At 45.5% G+C, this 20,615-nt stretch overlaps 1 protein-coding gene across 1 annotated transcript in view; it reads right to left on the bottom strand.

Moving 5' to 3' along the window:
* The window catches only part of LOC134417950 (store-operated calcium entry regulator STIMATE-like), a 35,510-nt gene extending 15,915 nt beyond the window's left edge, over positions 1 to 19,595 (bottom strand). Inside the window, exons 1-4 of the mRNA XM_063155818.1 lie at positions 19,380 to 19,595; positions 3,852 to 3,900; positions 3,533 to 3,628; positions 1,650 to 1,771 (exon numbers count right to left, since the gene is read on the bottom strand). Of these exons, the coding sequence (XP_063011888.1) occupies positions 1,650 to 1,771; positions 3,533 to 3,628; positions 3,852 to 3,900; positions 19,380 to 19,488 (376 nt within the window). The 5' untranslated portion in view covers positions 19,489 to 19,595. The remainder of the gene's footprint in view (positions 1 to 1,649; positions 1,772 to 3,532; positions 3,629 to 3,851; positions 3,901 to 19,379) is intronic.
* Between the last annotated feature and the right edge of the window lie 1,020 nt (positions 19,596 to 20,615).

Below are 20,615 nucleotides of genomic sequence, written 5' to 3'. Positions count from 1 at the left end.
CAGCTCAACAAGTTCATCCCTGCTCTGCCAAGACACTTTTCATGTTTTTTGCTTCTGCTCAACTGCAGACGTGGCACACAAAGCTGAAGCTGTGTCCTGAGGTGCTTGGGCTTCCAGTCCTTGTTGCTCCAAAGGGGAAAAACTCCAGTTCCTGAACTAAGAATATCTGGATAATATATAATATATAACATATAACATATAATATATAATATATAGTATATTATATATAGTATATTATATATTATATATACGTATTATATATTACGTATTATACTATATCACATATGTCACATATTATATCACATATTATATCAATCATATTTTATGATTTATTATATTATATTTATTGTATTATATTTATTATATTTATTGTATTATATTCTTCTGTCTCATCTAAGTTTAGGGATCCATTATAAAGGAGGAGCTAAAAGGGAAAATACAGAAGGTATTGCCCCCACCCAGTGCCTGCTGTCAGGATGCTCAAACTGCTCTGGAGATCAGCCTGGAAAGCCCCTCTCAGGCTTGAGGAGAGCCAGCCCTGCCCACATCATCTCATTCCCAGTCTGTAGCTGCTTTTGCTGCCTCACAAACCCAGCCAGGCCCTTCACCCTCTGCCATGACCCATCTGCAGAGCCTGAGGAAATTCACAGGGCACTGGGGTCCCCAAACTGATCCCAGCTGGGTCCAAGTTTCACCAGCTCAAATACCAGACCAGCTACAAAAAAACACAGAAAAAAACCCCCAGACTAACTTCAGAACAGACTTCATGATTAACATCTTAATGGCAAGACTGCAATTTTTATGAATAAGATGTATTTTCTGAAATAGGACAGAATTCATCTGTACATCAGATGTAATGTAAAACAGGCTGAGCATTAATTTTTTCCCTTTTCCTGCAGCTTCTCCAGCAATCTGGCTCTGCTCTTTTGGAAGGGAACTGCTACCCTCTAGTGGGGCTGGCTGAGAGCAGCTTTTTGGAAGTTTTTTCTCCATCTCAAGGCAGGAATTTAAAGAGAAAGAGGCAGTGCTTGAAAACTCAACTTTTAGGGTCAGACTGTGCCTGGCTGATCCCCACAACAGCCCAAGGCAAATGCAAGAAAAACTCCATATTCTCAATGGAGATGGGAGGTAAAAACCCACAGAAGTCCAGAAAGAACTTTACACACCTTAATTTACCACAAAGATGTCCTGGGGTATATTTTACACCCAAGGAAATGTTCAGCTTCCTGAACATGGTTTTCCTCACCACCCTGCTTCACTCCAGGGTGGTTTTAGCATTTAACTCACCCTCAAGGGCTCCCTGAGGAAGGGATAACACTGCTCCCATTCCAGCTCCCATTTCCAGGATGGTTTTGGCATTTAACTCACCCTCAGGAGCTCCCTGAGGAAGGGATAACACTGCTCCCATTCCAGCTCCCATTTCCAGGGTGGTTTTGGCATTTAACTCACCCTCAGGGGCTCCCTGAAGAAGGGATAACACTGATCCCATTTCCAGGGTGGTTTTAGCATTTAACTCACCCTCAGAGGCTCCCTGAGGAAGGGATAACACTGCTCCCATTCCAGCCCCAGACTGCAGCTCCTGCCATTCCTGCCCCCATTCCCAGGTGTGAGCACACCAAGCCCCTGTGGGCAGAGCAGGTGACACCTACCATACTCCCCAAAGACCAGGTATGTGTATTTCTTGTGCTGAACAATCCAGGAGACAACTTTCACACCCAGCCAGATCAGCAGCATCCCCAGCGTGGCATCCAGGATGAAATTAATAAGGTAGCTAAGAGCAGAGGAAAATTCAGGTTTCAGCTTCAGTGTGCTTAAGTATTATTCAAAAATCTTTAATTTCATAATGGAAATGAATTTAAAAACTCCAAGATTTTAAATAAGCCTGCTTAACAATCCAAACTCGCTTCCTTTCTCTTTTATTGCATTTTTCTGAGCCTTACCAGCAATTTCTTATTTTAAAAGCTTGTTCAGAAGAGAAGGGACAGGCTCCACCAACTCTCTGGCACTGCTTATTTATTCATATAGCAATAAATACTTCTTAAAAGTTACCCCCTGCAAAAAGGAGATTTTCCACTTGCAGCGTATTTTTTTTAATTAAAAAAAAAAAAAAAAGGAATCTCAAGTTTCAGAGGAAACAGAACCAAACTGTCCCCAGAATTTCACACAAGAAAATGGCAGCTTTTTGGGCACCACAGCTGCTCTACAAACTGGCAGCAGAAGAGGCAAAAAGTCCATTTTTCTGAGCAGCTGCAAGAGGCTCCCAAAAGCAGAGACACAGACTGAGAGGCAGGTTTTGGGAGAGGTGATGGGCCCTGGCTCAGCAGCAAGAGCCCTGAGGTGCCAAACACCTCAAGTTCAGGTCCCACTGCAGATCCAGGAGCTGAACCCACCCCTGCCAGGAGATTTTGGCTCAATGGGTTTGAGTTCTGCAGCTCTGGATGCTGAAGGGTCCCTGGGCAGAGTGCCAGAGGCAGGAGAGCTGCAGGGACCTTCTGGGGATTGCAGGCTCCAAGCTCCAATCCAGGGCTTGGTAATTTAATGAACTCCAAAAAGAAAAAAAAAATCACATAGACTAATGTGGTTTTTTGTGCAGTTTTCCATTATTGCAATATTTTCTGCCAGATTTCTACAGGATGAAGAAAATGCCAAGCACGGGGCTACAGCAGTGAACATTTCCTTTTCCAGAACTCTGCCTCTGAACCAAGAAATTGCAAACAGCAATCTGCTTTTGATATCCACTTTGAATGCATAACATTAAGTTTTTCTACATCCAAAAGCTCAAGACTGGCTTTTTACAGCTTCCAGCTGCTGGAAAATCAGAGCATTCCATGCAGACATGGAGCTCTGGTGGTTTATTCTGGGCAGGACACAGGGACAGGGCTGGAGGGTTTTGAGCTGCTTCAGGATGACAAGTCAGGCAGTGCAGGGAAACATAAAACACACATGAAAAATAAACAACACACCCAAAGGGCACAGCATAAGCATGAGAGGGTTTATTTTAAAACACAGTCTGTTTAAAAAAAAAAACAACAATACATCATTTGAGAGGTTATGTGCAGCCCTAGCCAAGCTTGTGTCTGCTTAAAGAAACATATCAAGGTGCAGATTATATATATAAAAAAAATTATAAATGTAATATTTTTAATATAAAAAGGAGATGGGCCAGAAGGTTTTAAGGAGCATTTTGAAACCTAAAAGAGTTTCTCAAAATAAGATGAGGTTAATGCTGAAGCTAAATTTTTATCTGCAAAGTGTCTGAAGTAAATGTGGAAGTCCCACCTTTACTTCAGACACTTTGCAGATAAAAATTTAGTTTCAGCATTTTAGAAAATTTTAGTTTCTGGAGTTTGGTTTAGAAATCTCCCAAGCAGGACCAGCAAAGAAGGCAACAGAGAGCACAAAAACAAGCTCAGCAGGGTTTATCCCCATGCAGTGCTTCAGACGGATCCATTTCCACTGCTCATGACCATTCCCAACACAATTCTCCCTTTGGCAGGCGTAGGGCATGAAGGCAAGTGCCTTGTGTACTTACAGAGAGCAAGGGTCCTCCTCAGTGAGATCAGACAGAAAAACATTGGCAAAGTGGATGAAGAGGGCACCTATGGCTTGCTTGGAGGTATCATAGAACCTGGAGGAAAAAAACAAGATTTTCTGAGGGAGTCAAGCAGGAAATTTTATTTCTAGGGAGCACCAGCTACTTTATGGAAGTTTCCTTGGGAAAGCAGCGGCACATTTCATTCAACAATTAAATGTCATACAGGATACACAGGGGGCATAGAAGATTGTTAGTATAAGAGAAAAAAAATATTAGAAACACAGCTTTTTCAAGTTTCAAATGAAAAAAATCTCACCATATCCTCCAGGGACGCCGCTCTGCCTTTGGCTCCTTAAATCGTTTCACTGCAAAGAGAATCAGAGAGGTTCCATTACCCAGGTGAACCCTCCAGGTGTGCAGCCTGCACCCCCCTGCACTGCAAAAGCAGCCCAAAAACCCTGCAGGACTGTGGCATTTTCTGGGGTTCTTCGTGGCAGGAAGGAATCAATCTGACTCCATGTTCTTAGAAGGCATATATATTATACTATATTATATTATATTATATTATATTATATTATATTATATTATATTATATTATATTATATTATATTATATTATATTATATTATATTATATTATATTATATTTTTATAATATTATAGCATTATATGATAATATTCTATTACATTATTACATTACAATATTACATTACGTTATTACATTACATTATAATATTATATTATCATATTATACAGAAAGGATATTTTCAGAAGGCTAAAAGATACTAATGAAAACTCGTGATTCCTTCCAGAGTCCTGACACAGCTTGGCACTGATTGGTCATTAAATCAAAACAATTCACATGAAACCAATCAAGCAACCACCTGTTGGATAAACAATTTCCAACCACATTCCAAAGCAGCAAAACACAGGAGAAGCAAATGAGATAATATTGTTTTCCTTTTTCTCTGAGGCTTCTCAGCTTCCCAAGAGACGAATCCTGGGCAAAGAGGATTTTTCAGAAAATATGACAGTGACACGGGAGCCTCAGAATTTGCAAGTTTAAAGCTGAGCAAAGCCAAAGGTCTTCCCCAGGGCAGTGGTGGCATCACTATCCCTGGAAGTGTCCAGAACACAGAGATGTTATGTTTAGGGGTGGGTTTGGCAGTGCTGGGTTAATGGTTGGACTTGATGATCCTGGATGGCTTTTCCAGCCAGAATGATTCCATTATTTTGTTCTCTGGCCAACCAGAGGTGTCACAGTCATATTTTCTGGAAAAATCCCTTTGCCAGGACTTCTTCACCTGGGAAGCTGAGAAGCCTCAGAGAAAAATGAAAATAATAGATTGCTTCTCCTGTGTCTTGCTCATGTGGAATGTGTTCGGAGATTGTTTACCCACAGGTGATTGTTTCATTGGATTCTGCTGTGAGTTGTTTTGACTCTTTGGCCAATCAGGGCCAAGCTGTGTCAGGACTCTGGAAAGAGTCACGAGTTTTCATTATTATCTTTTTAATCTTCTGTAAGTATCCCTTCTGTATTCTTTAGTACAGCATTCTTTAATATAATATAGTATCGTAAAATAATAAATTAGCCTTCTGAGAGCTTGGAGTCAGATCCATCATTCCTTCCTGCCATGAGGGTCCTCACAAATATAATAACCCCAAAGGGCAGCCTGGGCTCCTTCCCGTGGGAAATGCTTTCCTGATCCAGCATGGAAGGATGCAGGGACTTCCCTCACAGGAGCCCTGTGCATTTCAGAAGTGCAGCTTTGTCCTGGTTTTACTGGCAAGGTGACAGAGCCATAGATGAAAATACAAGGGTGAAACGACAATGAGGAACTTTGTACAACTAAAAGAAGAGATATTTAGGTGGGAGATTGGGGAGAAATTCTTTATTGTGAGGATGGGGAAGCATTGAAAAGGTAGCGCAGAAAAGCTGTGGCTGCTCCACCTCTGGAATTGTCCAAGGCCAAGTTGGATGGTGTGACGGTGTTCACAGGGGTCTTAGGATGAGGGAAGTGACAAGGAACTGACTCCATGTTTCAGAAGAGTGATTTATTATTTTATGATATATATTGCATTAAAACTGTACTAAAAATAGAAGAAAGGATTTCATCAGAAGGCTAGCTAAGAATTGAAAACTAAGGAATGATAACATAGGCTTGTGTGTTGGACAGAGTCTGAGCCAGCTGACTGTGATTGGCCATTAATTAGAAACAACCACCTGAGACCAATCACAGATGCACCTGTTGCATTCCACAGCAGCAGATAATAATTGTTTACATTTTGTTCCTGAGGCCTCCCAGCTTCTCAGGAGGAAAAATCCTAAGAAATGATTCTTCATAAAAGATGTCTGCAACAGGACGGGGCTTGGAGCCACCTGGGACGGTGGGAGTTGTCCCTGCCCATGGCAGGGGGTGGAACAAGACAGTCTGTAAGGTGTCCCTTCCACCCCAAACCATTCCCCAGTCCTGTTATCTCCCCTAATCCTAGGATTTAGTCAGGCACATGCAGGGATTTGGTGCCAGTCTCAAATCCACAGAAAACCAGCACTGCTAAAACCTGATCCATTATTGCCAGTGATGAGTAACAAGGCACCAGTCAAGTCCCACCAGACCCTGCTGCAGCAGCTTGTCCTACCCCTGTTCAGAAAAAACCCACCAGTTTCCCTCACCCAGCTGAATCCCACCATGAGCCATTCCTCCAGCAATGACTGCCATCAGCTCAGACAAGATCCATCACCACTGATGCCCTTCAAAAGCCAATTTTCATTTCACCTACCCACAAGCATCAGAGCCATGGACCAAAGGCGCCAGAATTGTTTAAAGCAACCCTCAGCTGATGGGGGCAAAGAGCACAATGCTGCAAAAAAGCTTTTGGAGGAGTCTTCAGGCCAGCCAGCTGACCACTAGCCCAACCACAGGAGCACCAGGGGTGATTTTCATGATTTTCTTAATGAGAAGTGACATGTTATGTATCCACAGCCACTCAGGCTAGAAACACAGTAATTCAGTGTGATAAAATGACAAGTAAGAGGTAAGAAGTTAATGGTGTGGTGCCTTGTTGAACACAGCTTGTCATGCCTCATTAGATTTAAGAGAGTTATCTGAGACTGTGTAATTATCAGAGACAGTAAAACTGTTGTATTAAAGATAAAAGCTGGTATTATAGAGAAATAATTAACTGCTTAATAGGGCATTTACTGTGCAGAGCTGCAGCAGGCTGGCTCCAAATTAAACCAGAAATCCAGCCAAGATTACCAGAGCTTAAACAGGGAGCAGAGTTGTTTGGTAGCTGTGGCCCGGGGTTAGGGGGGATGTTAAATCCACAGGAGCAGCACCACCTCTCTGGAGACTCCAGGAGATGATGGAGCCCTCCATGAAGCAGCACTTTGTGCTCAGTGAGCACAGCAGGGCTCTGGAGAATGAGCAGCAACAGCAAAGCTTCCCTGCCCTCTTCCAAATGCTGCAGAGAGACAAGCCATGGCATGCACAGGCTCAGCTGGATCAGCTGGAGAAAGGCTGAAATCTCCTCTGTTCTTCTCAAAATGTGTTTCCAATCACTCAGTTTTCCACCAGCTGCAGGTGGGTTTGCTACCCTGGCTCAGAGAGACCAGTCCATCCTTAATATTTACTTTAAGGGAAATAATCCCTGCATTAAAAAAAAAAAAAAAGGTGATATTTGAGTTCTAGCACCTATGACCAAATCAAACTCCATAAAAACACCTGAAACAAATTTAAAATGTAGCTTGCTGCACGCAGAGTTGCACAAAATGGAAGACAACCTAAATTTAATTAGATTGAACATGAGACTGGAAAGCAGCTGCTCTAGATCAGAAGGCATCAGGAATTTGTGTCCCCAACCACAGTACTGAATATTTTAATGCTGCTTCCCTTCTCAGCTGTGTCCATGTGCAAGGAAGCAATGTTATTGCACATCTTGGGAAGAAATTCTTCCCTGTGAGGGTGGTGAGGCCCTGCATCCCTGGAAGTGCCCAAGGCCAGGCAAGACGGGGCTTGGAACAACCTGGGATAGTGGGAGGTGTCCCTGCCCATGGCAGGAGGTGGCACTGGATCCATCACCGGATCCAATCTGTGCTCACCATTCTGTGACTGCGTGTAGGGGGATAGAATATAATATAAGTAAATAAAGGTAGTATAGAAAGTAATCTTACCCCTAAGGAGTTGCAGCTGGGCTAATTATTAAAGATTAGGAGCAGGCCTGACTTTAACAGGCCACAGCTGTAGCCAATGAGAAGAAGAGTGTTATAAAAGATTGGATGGGTTGGTTGAGAGGAATTGGAGTCAGTTGGCTGCTGGGAGAAGAAGGAAGAGTCAGTGCTTGGAGGAGCTGCCTATGAGAAACATCAAGGAGGTATGAAACTCTTGCACTAAGGAGACACCAATATGGAACCTCTGCAATGTAATGGCAGCAACTGAGATTCTGTAGGAGCCAGGAGCAGGGGAGCCACGTCTGTCCCATTAAACATGAGCAGAGCACCCCTGGGATGAGGCCTTCAGCAGGCTCTGCCCTCACAAGCCCCCACTCCACCCCTGCAGACAAAAAGCTGCGAGGCTGAACCAGAAGGGAAGGAAGATGAGGGACAATCTGAGAGATCCCCTGACCACAGCACAGAGAGGGGAGGGCAGGAAATAAAACACTTCCCAGCCCTTCCTCTTCAGCCAAGGACGATAAAGATCATACATGTTTGAAATCCCCTCAGAACCACCAGGCTGGGTGGAAGCTGACAACTGAATGAGAACCTTGTGAAACGTTAAAAGAAAAAAAAAATCTGCTGGAGTCTTTCAAGATAGATCTGGAAGTAGTCAGAAAGATAAAAGCACACTGACAGCTGTCCTCACTCTTTTCCCAGAGTAATACAGAGGTTAATATTCATAATGGTGTTTGTTCTCTTGATGCAGCAGAAAGGGGACAGACAGCTTTGCTGCCCTACACAAAGACAAATGCTGTGAAATTACCAGAGCTTGTCATAGTCAATGTCCCACAGCCTACTTCTGCTTTTAAACAAATTCTCTGATTCTAAAAATTTATTAAGACAAGGACAGTAGCAACAGCAGCTCTTTCCCTCATGCTGTTCTTCCCTGCATCCCCATTGACCCCACACTGCATTCAGGCAGATCTGCTGCAGAGTTGTGCAGCATCACAGGTATAAATTCCCTAATTTAATCAGAATTAGCTGCAGCATCAACCAGCTGCTGATCAGCAAAATAGGCTACCAAGTCAGGTTTCTGTGGGGGTCCCAGTTGTGGGTTTTTCTGGGTCTGGATTGAAGGCACTTGAGATGGCAGTTCATGTTCAGATTCAAATGTTTATTATTTCTTATCAGTAAAACAGTCTCACTACTGTGAGTTCAGCAGCTTTTCATTAGAAGGCAAAAAATGGCCAACAATCTCTTGTTACAAGGTCTTTTAAGACTCAACTGTCCAATTAAGAACTGACACCTGGATTATTTTCCCTTTTAACTCAATAACTGATCCCAAAGAGCTGCAATGGGGACTTTCCTGCCCAATTACAAAATATCACCCAAACCCATGGAGAAGAAGGAAGAAGAAGCATGAAGGAGAATCCCAGGATGACACCCTGTGCCCTCCATCTTGCTCCCATCCACAACACACTAAAAATCCCAAAACCTCAATTTCTCACCAAGTGATACACCTACACTACTCTCTATAATCTATTTCACACTTTTGTGGATTCTGGTCTATCTTGAAGTCTGGGAAATTTTCTCCATGAATGAGGGTCAGAGTCAGTGCTGCCCTGGGGGTCAGGGCACCCCAGAGCAGACAGAGGAATATTCCCTGTGCCCTGGATTTCCCCAAAATTATAGGGGGAAACTTATCTCCCTGGGATATGGTTAGACATGCTTGGCTGAGAGCCAGACCACCTCCCTGACAGATCTCACTGCAACCAACCACAGGAGTCTGAAGCTGAGGTTTGGGAGGGAGGCGTTGACACAACTGACAGAACTTTTGGGATTTGATTTACAGGGATCCAAGCCTGACCCCACTGAGCACAGCAGCAGGCCCGGGGTCGGGTGGATACTGAAAATGAACCTGATATAAAAGCACTTTTAGATGCATTAATACACCTAAACTGGGAAAGGTCCATCAAAAATAAAGTCAGAGATGCCCCAAACTGGTGATACTGCCACCTGCATTTAAGAGGGGACTAAACTGACTGCCATAAACCCCATATCCAGGGCCACATCCCATTAGCAAGAGGGTCAGGACTTTATTTCTGGCCTGTGCCAGAGAGGACTCGGAGCTACTGTACCAGGGAGGAAACAGCAGCTCTTCCCCTGTGTTATTTTCAGCAGTACACTCTCCAATAACACATCTCAACCTATTCTGCAGGACACACCCTTTCCCAGGCTCTTTCCAAGCCCCAGGCAGGAAAGAAGCCAACATTCAGGATACAGAGCCAAAACCCTGGGGTCTGCACTATTCTTAGCCTGAGCATGCAGCCACTCAGACAGTTCCACCCCAGACACAATGGGAGGAAGCAGCAGCAGCCACTGTTTGCAGAGAGCAGCCAGAAAAGTGTGAAATTATATCCCCCATCAGTTCAGGGAGCAGCCAAAGTCCTGGTTTTCCTCCTCAAAGCGGCTGTCAGTGGTTTGAGGGCATGGACTGCTGCTGACCTCCATCCTCAGGTCTGCACTGGGTGTTTTCTGCATTCCCTCCCAAAGAGCCTGGTACCTGTGAGGAGGATGAAAGCACCTCCAGCAAAACTGGCAGAGGAAGGAGCAGAAATTGAGATGGTGTGCATGGAATCACTGAGTGGTTTGATGGGAAGTGTAAAAAACACCAATCAACTTGTTTATAAAATTTTAGAAGTTTAATAGTAATAAAATGGTTATAAAAATAGTAATACAATTCGAGGAATAGCAATTTGGACAATTTGAATTAGGACAATATGAGACAATAGAGACAGAGTTATGCACAGTCTGGGTACCTTTTCTGGGCAGCACTTTAACGAAAAAGGACCCACATTAACAAAGGATTAACCCTTAAAAGCAATACCCTGTTGTATATTCATACACCTCATACATGATGCATAAATTCCATTCAAATACAGGATTCTGCCTGGTCATCATCAACTTCTTCCTCTGAATCCCAACAGCACCTTCAAGGCAGGAAGAAGTTCGTTTCTCCTGATAATGGAGCAATAAATTCTTTTTCTCAGAGAGATTCAGGTGTCCCGTGGCTGCTATCTCACTGTGAGTCCTTTCTTTAAAGAAAAGTATCCTACATAGCTTAGTTTCTATTTTAACATTATGTTATAACCTAAAACTATATTTACCACACTACTTGAAGAGAATTAATACAGCATAACTTTCTAACACAACACATATAATATTGCAAAAAACCAATCATAAAATAAATGCATTTTTCACAGGAAGGGTCTTTAAAGACATCCCGTTCCAATTCCACCAGAGCAGGCTGCTCAGGAGCCTCAGCTGGAACACTCATCCTTCTGGAGACCCCAGCTGCCCCAATGAAGGCCACAGAGGACCCTGGCATGGTTCTCAGCCTGAAGCTCTACCCTTTGTGTCTTATTTTTACACAGATTTTTAAAGCTGTTATTTTAGCCAGGTGGTCACCAAACAAAGCTGTGAGACAACAACCATCAGCTGTGCTTTGCACATTGAGAACAGAACTCATCATTTACTGACACAGCAGGTCCTGCAGGACACCTGGACTGAGGCTGGGCTCCAACTCAATGCAGAACATCCTGGGGAGGCAGTTGTGACTCCCCATATAAAGCACGGCAAGCCAGTCCCTTGGAAAATGGAGTTTAGACAAGGAAAGATAAAAGTAAGGCAATAAAATCCAAGATCACTAAGAGAACACCACCTGAAGAATGAAGTGGTGCACAAGCAGCTATCAGAGACTCACAGATGGTTTGGGTTGGAAGGGACCTTAACCATCATGTACTTTCTACTCCATTTTATTATTAAAGACAGCATTTTACCCCAATCCAACTTTTATCATAAAAGCCCCTCTGCCATACAGTTTTCTTACAAATGCTGCTTAAAAAAGCAAGCTGTAAATTTAAGAGACTCCTTAAAGCATTGCATGCTCCACCTCATAATTATAAAATACTAATTTCCCCGTACAGATTTTTGTCTGGTTAAGTCACCCATAACATGAACTGCTCACCACACGTGGCAGAACCAACTCAGAAAGGTGCAAGGTGAAGGATCACAGGAAACTTCTCATGGAGCTCTACTCTGCCAGCTCATTTCTCATCTTCCCCAAGGCTCCTGTTCTCTCAGAAACCAGGAGCTCCCCGAGACATAAACTTTAAGGAATTTAGAGATTTTAGAGGAGCTAAGATTTTAGTTAGAGTTAAGCTTTATTGGAGTTTAATTAAAATAAATAGGTAGGCCTTGATGAAGTTAAGAGTTAGTAGTTAACTAATAATTGCTTGTCAGCACAATGTTTGGTTAGATGGGTTTATAATGAAAAATATAGAAATTGATAAATAGCTTTTAGGAATATAAGACAATTTTGACCTCCTCTGTTCTGAAACCAATTGAAGATGGGGAATGGGAGTCCTACCAAGGGTTCATTTGTCAGATTTGCATTGAAAAGGCAGAAAGGTCAGAACAAGGAAGACTTCATTTACTTCCTCATTTTGGGACCCCTCCCCATGAAAGGGACCACCTACTCATTTCAAGGAACAAATGCTTAATAGCTTTTGAACTAATTACCACATGGAGCAGGGAATGGGATGTACCAAAGTTATGATTCTGTATTTGTATTTTGGGTATTCAATACTTGTATAGATAAAAGGACTCTGTAATCACCTGTAAATTGTGGTATTTGGGAGCTATCCCACAATAAACATACACTTTCTAACTCTAAACTGTTAAAGAGTTTTTGATATTGGTACTAGATCAATATCCATATTGGGAATGGGGTGTACCAAAGTGATGAATATGCATTTGTGTTTTGGATATTCAATACTTGTATAGATAAAAGGACTTTGTAATCACCTGTCACAATAAACGCACACTTTCTAACTTTAAACTGTTAGAGAGTTTTTGTCCATCACACTTGGATATTGGTACTAGATCAATATCCACATTTTTTAAAATAAATCATTCCCACTCCCCGCTCAGCACGGCCGCTTGAGGGGCGACAGCCAAGGAGAGGTCAGAGCAACCAACAGCTGCAATTCTAAAGCTTTGTGGAAAGCTGCGTGCAGCTTAATGAAGCACACTGAGTGCTGCACAGACCTTCCAGCCCACAAAGTGCAACACATGTTCTCCAGCCCAGCCAGTTTTCAGATGTACTGAAGCAGAAGAGAAACGTGCTGAGAGCCCTGCCATGTGCAGCTTAACCCACAAACCTACATGTAAATCAGCAAGGACCCAGGCTCCACGCTGCCAGACACAGTTAACCTCTGTGGCTTTGTTTTTCTCTAGAGGCAAAAGCATTTACAGGGGTGAAGCTGGAATTTGCATGTTCTTGTGTGTTGAACAATTAAAATCACACACAGTCATGCACTTGTGTGACAGCGAGCAAAGGCAGCAGAGCCTGCCTTGGGCACGGGAAGCTGCAGTGGTTTTGTGTCTTGGGCAGATCTGTTTCAGAACAGAATGGAAGGCTGGACAGATCAAGTGCTCTAGCATTTACTACTTCTTTTTCTTGGCAGGGACTCACACTTTCACCCACACTTATGAGGGATTTTCAGTGTAAAGTCGAAACACAAATCAGAAAGCACTCGGGATACTTTTGAAGCACAGAGACAGCATTTCTCTTCAAACTACGTACAGCATCTGACAACAAACTATGGACAACAAACTACATACAAAATACCATATCTACAAAAACTAGGTACAAATACCATATCTACAGCAAACTATGTACAAATACCATTTCTACAACAAGCTATGGACAACAAACTATGGACAGATACCATATCTACAACAAACTATGTACAAATACCATATCGACAACAAACTATCTACAACAAACTATGTACAAATACCATATCGACAACAAACTATGTACAACAAACTAAACTATGTACCACCCTGAACTTAGCACTGGGTCAGAATCACAGCATGGTTTGGGTTGGAAGGGACCTTTGATGGTCACCTCATTCCAACCCCCTGCCATGGACAGGGACACCTTTCACTAGACCAGGTTGGTCAGAGCTCCATCCAATCTGACCCTGAATGTTTCCAGGGATAGGGCATCTATCATTCTGCTAGGCAACCTGTTTCAGCATCCTCATTGTAAAAAAATTCCTCTTGTATTTAGTCTAAATCTATCCTCTTTCAGTTTGAAACCAATGCCCCTTTCCCTATCACTAAAGGACCCAGTAAAAAGTCACAAAAGGTGGGTCAAGCTTGATTTATCTGGGGGAGATGAGTGCAACATGACTCCCTCTCAAAGTTCAGACACTTCTCAACACAAGGATGCTCTCTCCTACTTCACCATCCAGGAGAAAATCAACATTGAAAGCTCAGCTGGAAAATCCACAGGGACCAGGAAAACACAGGCCACAGACCAAGGGGATACTTCTGATGCTCTCTGACAACTGTTTTCCACCACAGAGACACTGTTTCTTTTTCTGGCAAATTCCTATTCTGTGGCTCTGCCTCAGGACAAGCTACTTGGACCAATGTCTAGAACACCATCCCAGGTGCTCAAAGAGCGTCTCCAGCACCAATTCCTGCCTGGGGGTCAGCACCAGGGTCCCTACTGCAAACTTCTTAAGACTAAGCTCAAGGCAAGATGTGCTGGAAGAGCATGTCCAGCAGTGACACGCCACAGGAGAGAGGGACGCTGCTGTCACACGAGGCAGGATCAGGACATTTTTAAAAGTAGAGCTGAAAACCAGATTTCCCACGGGGCTGTGGGAGCTCAGTCCAGTCCAGCTCTCCTTGCCTGGCAGTAGGAGTGTTTTCCAAGAGCAACATCTATTTTCATGCCAACATCACAAGGGCTGCTACACCTCATCCAGCAGCTCAGAGCACTGCCAAGACAGTTTCAGAAAAAGCTGGAAGAAAAACAAAGGTTCATGCGTTTCCTCAATGCTGTTTGTGGTAGAGTAGAAAATGAGGATACCAGCTCCAGGGAAAACTTTTTCCATTCACAACAGAGACAAAAATTCTTTAACTCCCCAAATGCGTTTCTCCTGCACTCTAGTTAATTCACAAAGAAGGCTATGGATGTAATTTGTACAAAAAATCTTCCCTCATTTCAAAGAGTTTTGCTGTCCCCTGTGCAAACCTGGACAACTTTTGCTGGTCTAGAACCCTGTAAAATATGGTAGGGATAATTCATGCTATTAATGCAGGGTATAAAATATTGCGAAATCCAAACCATGTCTTTTGACCATCCTGGCCAGGAGCAGCTGTCCTATTCAGATTCAACTAGTTCCAGGACACAAGTTAAGATAATGATTAACGTAAGAATAGAAGCTTCCATGGGCGATGATGATCGATGGTTGTCGGGAGCCAAACGAGCAATTATCACCTTGCTGATTGCATCTGTCGAGATAACCATCCTGATATATCTGAATACATGGCTTCTCCAGAATTGATTGACACCAATGGCACACCTGGATGGGACCTTTGTCCAGCTCATGCACGTGAAGAGACACAAAGAACATTTGGTCATCTTGCCTCGGGCAGAATAAACTGCATAAAACCTCGAGTGTGAACTGGGGAGATTCTGACACTCTGGAGGTCAGATCCAGGTTCACCCGGTGTGGATCCCAGGCTCGACACTGAACTCTTTTTGGCTGTGGTGGTTTCAACAACCGAACTTTGGTCTTGCGGACAAATTAACAAATCTTTGCTAAATTTTTGATAATTTTGGCTCACGATTTGATCATTTGTAACAACCCCGAGGAGAGGAGAGGAGAGGAGAGGAGAGGAGAGGAGAAGAGAAGAGAAGAGAAGAGAAGAGAAGAGAAGAGAAGAGAAGAGAAGAGAAGAGAAGAGAAGAGAAGAGAAGAGAAGAGAAGAGAAGAGAAGAGAAGAGAAGAGAAGAGAAGAGAAGAGAAGAGAAGAGAAGAGAAGAGAAGAGAAGAGAAGAGAAGAGAAGAGAAGAGAAGAGAAGAGAAGAGAAGAGAAGAGAAGAGAAGAGAAGAGAAGAGAAGAGAAGAGAAGAGAAGAGAAGAGAAGAGAAGAGAAGAGAAGAGAAGAGAAGAGAAGAGAAGAGAAGAGAAGAGAAGAGAAGAGAAGAGAAGAGAAGAGAAGAGAAGAGAAGAGAAGAGAAGAGAAGAGAAGCAACTGCAGGGGCTCACCCAGCCCTGGCAGCTGAGGTAACTGCAAGGAGCTTTCCCCACCCAGCTGGGTGATGCTCAAGGAAAAGCACTGCAAACTGCTTCAGATGGGATTGCACAATTATCCCCACTCCTCACGGCCACGACCTCCCCAGGGGAGGGTCTTGCACAGGAATCCAGATTGCCACACACACACAGCTGCTGGGCTCCTCTGCCTTCAAGGGTTTGTCATCAGTTCCAGGACTGTCCTTACAGCCAAAGAGGCTCCACAGCCACCCAGGCAGGTGGAAAGGGTGACACCTCTTTGCCATTTGACTCCCAAATGGGGCAAAGCTGCAAACAGAGCAAGCTCTGGTCATACTGGGATTAGGCTTGAATACAGCCTTGAAGACCTTGCTGGAAAAGCAAAGAGTGTTTGTAGGCTAAAATGAACTGTTAGAACTATTGCTCATGGTAGTTGACATAATAATAAAACCCCACTAAACAGCTGTCCTGACTCCCTGCCAAGGCCGGGCATCATTTACTTCTGGGTCCTGTGTTCACCACTCAAAAGGATCCATTTCACAAAATCCACAGCAATGGGGAGCAACCACACCACTCAATCATTCAAAACTAATTTCCTCCTCCATTAGGTTTTCCTTCCAGGTTGACAGAAGAGACTCTTTCCACAACCCCAGGAAACACAAATTCAAGGAAACTAATTGCTGCGATAAAAATTAAATGTATCCTCCTTGCAATGGCCATGCTTGGGACTCACATTCTGGAGGAATACTCTGATCAATCCATGCACACACACCAGCAAAACTTAGCAGAATGCCACATTATTGTTAGTCTGAGTTCCTCTACGTGTTTTCAAGAGCTCTGAACAGTTTCTGCGCAACTTGGATTTTTTTTTCCCTCCAAATCCATGTGTTCCTATAGCTGAGCTGGTACTTTAAAGTAGAAAAGGCATTGGTTTGGGTTTGGACAGGAATTCTGTAACATGGTTTGGGTCAAAAAGGACCTTAAAGATCATCCAGTTCCAACCCCCTGCCATGGCAGGGACACCTTCCACTATCCCAGGGTGCTCCAAGCCCCATTCACCCTGGCCTTGGACACTGCCAGGGATGCAGGGGCAGCCACAGCTTCAGTGAGCACCCTGTGCCAGGGCCTCACCGCCCTCATGGATGTTGTTTCCACTTATTAACCCATGGCCTGCAACATCCTGGCAAAGAAGAAATCACAGTAATAAAACCAACAGGAACACTGAAGGAAAGAAGGAAGTACTGAAGGAAAGAAGTATCAAAGAGCTGACTCCAACAACAGCAACACCCTAAATCCTACGTGATGTCATGACTCATCCTAAACTGGGATCTACCTGATGTCATTTAGTCCTCCTAAACTCTACATGAGTCACCCAGCTGGGACTGCCTGGCTGTGTGAAATGAAGGTGCAACCAAAATTCCCAGGAAGTTTTTTTTTTGTCTCAGCTCCAGAGGCCTCCACACCTCCCAGGCATTGGATCCTTCTCCTTCCCAGCTGGATGCGCCACAGAAACAACCCAAAAGCTGAAGGCTGATGCCCAACACAAAACTGTTGGTGAGCCCACAACCACCCTGGGTTAGGAGTCAGCATACAAACAGCCTCTCCAGCAGATCCAGCTGGAAATGAGTGCCTGGGGCACAGGAAAGGACCAGCTGGGGCGGGTCAGGGACCACCAGCCCAGCTGCAGCCACAGGAGGTACCGTGGTTGGGACGCCAGGGCTGCAAACACATCTGCCCTGGGGTGCCGGGCTGCAGTTCCTCCTCGGCTGAGTCACAGCTAAACCACACAGCATCAGCTTTCAGTTTCTCTTCATTAACCAAGAGGCTGTTACTGTTCACAGAAATACCAGCCCCTGCACCAGCAGTTAGCCCAGAGTTGCTGATTTTCTGGCAGCCTCATCCACAGAGGTATTCCAACATGATTTACTCGAGTCCCTGATTTTATGGGACACCCCATGGCGTTTATGGGAGAATTAACCCACATGCACACATCACTAGGGGGAACAGGAACAGAAAAAGAAATTACCACTATTCTTACTGAAAATATTTGGTGGAGCACAAGCAGTGGCATGTTGCAACTGGGCTGCTCCAGCTGGAGAAGGTATCAGCTATCCCTGGAAGAACTTGCTGCAATTTTCTCTGGCAGCTCGGCGTTAACCGCAGCGCTGGAGCCTTTGAAAGCGGTTTCCAAAAGGCAGAGGGGGCAAGAGAACCTCAAAATCTGCAGCTACCTAGCCAGAAAACTTGGAAGTTTCGGTTCACTGTCACCACAGGCTTTTAAACAAGGAAAACAGATCGAGTTCTGGCATGTTGATTCAACTTGTGCTAAACCACTTAACCCTGAGAGCAGTAACACACACACACACACATCGCTCTGAGCAAAACACAGCTGCGGCGCAGAATAACAGGGAATTTTCACGGCTCCTTCAGCCTCAGCGTCCGCACCTTTTCACAGGATCACCGAGGTTGGAAAAGAATTCTAATAATCATCAAATACAATCATTAACCCAGCACTGCCAAGTGCTCCACTAAACCACATCCACACGGATTTTAAATCCCTCCCGGGACGAGGCTCCAGAAAAATATTCAGCCTGTTCCAATGCCTTCCCCTTCCGGGAAAAAGCTTTTCCAAGTATTCACCCTCTCTTCCCCGTTCCCATCTCTGTCCGTCTCCATCTCAATCTCTGCCCCCTTTGCAACCTCATCTCCGACTTCTTCCACATCCCAATCTCCGCCTCTGACCCCATCCCCGTCCCCAACTGCATTCCCATCCCTGCCTCCATCTTCATCCCTCTGTCTCTCTGTCCCCTTTCTATATTCTAATATCCAATTCTAATATCATCAAGTGCAATCATTAACCCAGCACTGCCAAGTGCTCCACTAAACCACATCCACACGTATTTTAAATCCCTCCCGGGACAGAGGCTCCAGCCTGTTCCAATGCCTTTCCCTTCCGGGGAAAATGCTTTCCCAAATATCCACTCTGAACTTTCTACAGCGTAACTTGATAAGCTCTGGAAATCACACTCCGGGTGATTTTTCTCAGCTGATTTCTCTCACTGCCAGCCTTTCCCAGTAACCAGAAAAACATGTTCTCTCTCTGTAACTCCTTCCCCAGCCGCTCAAGTCCTAAAACCTGAGTGAAAATTCAACAAAACAATATCACAGCGCAATGAAATCACGCTCAGCACGCCGCGCCGTGTCGGACACCCGCCCCGTTTCTATCAGCTCCTCCCCGGCCACTCGCAGGGGTCACACCAAAAGCTTTTTTTTACCCCTCATTAAAATTTTCTAAGTGACTGAGCAATGCCTCGCACAAGCGCGGCCAATTTTAAGAGATTACAGCCTCGCTTTCCGCGGAGCTTCATTACCATCAGATTAGGGAGTTTGGAAGAAGGAGCATCTGGCGCTGCTGCTGCTGCTGCTGCTGCTCGGGAACATCCCCAGCGCGTCCCTTCCTCCCCAACCCAAACTTGGTGCTTTTAAAGAGAACGGGCACCGACCCCATCCCACCGAGGTGTCCCTGGTCCCCTCGGTGCCGCCGGTACTCACGCATGAGGGTGCTGAAGGCGCAGAGAGCCAGCAGCGCCTGCAGCAGCACCCCGAAGCGCCCCAGCAGCGCTCCGCTGCCGCAGCCGTGCGCCGGCCCGGGGGCGGCCATGGGGATGCCGAGGGACGGGAAAGTGCGGAGAGGTGCGGGAGAGCCCGGGACGGAGCGGGAGCGGGGACGGCAATGGGGACGGGACAGCCCCGAGCCGCACAAAGGCGGCCCCGAGCCGCCGCTCCCGCCCCACGGCCCGCCCTGCCCGCAGCAGCGCCCGGGGCGGGGCGGGAGGGAGGGACCGGGGAGGGGATGGGGATGGGAGAGGGAAAAGGGGCATGGATGGGGACAGGGAAAAGGGACATGGATGGGGATGGGAGAGGGAAAAGGGACATGGATGGGGATGGGAGAGGGACGGGGAAAAGGGACATGGATGGGGATGGGAGAGGGAAAAGGGACATGGATGGGGACAGGGAAAAGGGACATGGATGGGGATGGGGACCGGGAAAAGGGACATGGAGATGGGGATGGGGACCGGGAAAAGGGAATGGATGGGGATGGGGAAAAGGGACATGGATGGGCATGGGAGAGGGAAAAGGGACATGGATGGGGACAGGGAAAAGGGACATGGATGGGGATGGGGACCGGGAAAAGGGACATGGATGGGGACAGGGAAAAGGGACATGGATGGGGATGGGAGAGGGAAAAGGGACATGGATGGGGATGGGAGAGGGACGGGGAAAAGGGACATGGATGGGGATGGGGACCGGGAAAAGGGACATGGATGGGGATGGGGAGAGGGACATGGATGGGGATGGGAGAGGGAAAAGGGACATGGAGATGGGGATGGGGACCGGGAAAAGGGACATGGATGGGGATGGAGATGGGGACCGGGAAAAGGGACATGGATGGAGATGGGGAGAGGGACATGGATGGGGACAGAGATGGGGATGGAGAGAGGGACAGGGAAAAGGGACATGGATGGGGATGGAGATGGGGATGGGGACAGGGAAAAGGGATGTGGATGAGGATGGGAAGAGATATGGGGAGAGGGACCGGGAAAAGGGACATGGATGGGGTTGGAGATGGAGATGGGGAGAGGGACCGGGAAAAGGGACATGGAGGGGGACGGGGATGGGGACAGGGACAGGGAAAAGGGACATGAATGGGGTTGGGGATGGGCATGGAGATGGGGAGAGGGACTGGGAAAAGGGACATGGATGGGGACGGAGCAGAGGATGTGGGAG

The sequence above is a fragment of the Melospiza melodia genome, chromosome 4 (genome assembly GCF_035770615.1).
Source record: "Melospiza melodia melodia isolate bMelMel2 chromosome 4, bMelMel2.pri, whole genome shotgun sequence".
Classification (NCBI taxonomy): domain Eukaryota; kingdom Metazoa; phylum Chordata; class Aves; order Passeriformes; family Passerellidae; genus Melospiza; species Melospiza melodia.
Note: the sequence above shows the minus strand (reverse complement) of the source record. Positions and strands in the feature narration are given on the sequence as shown.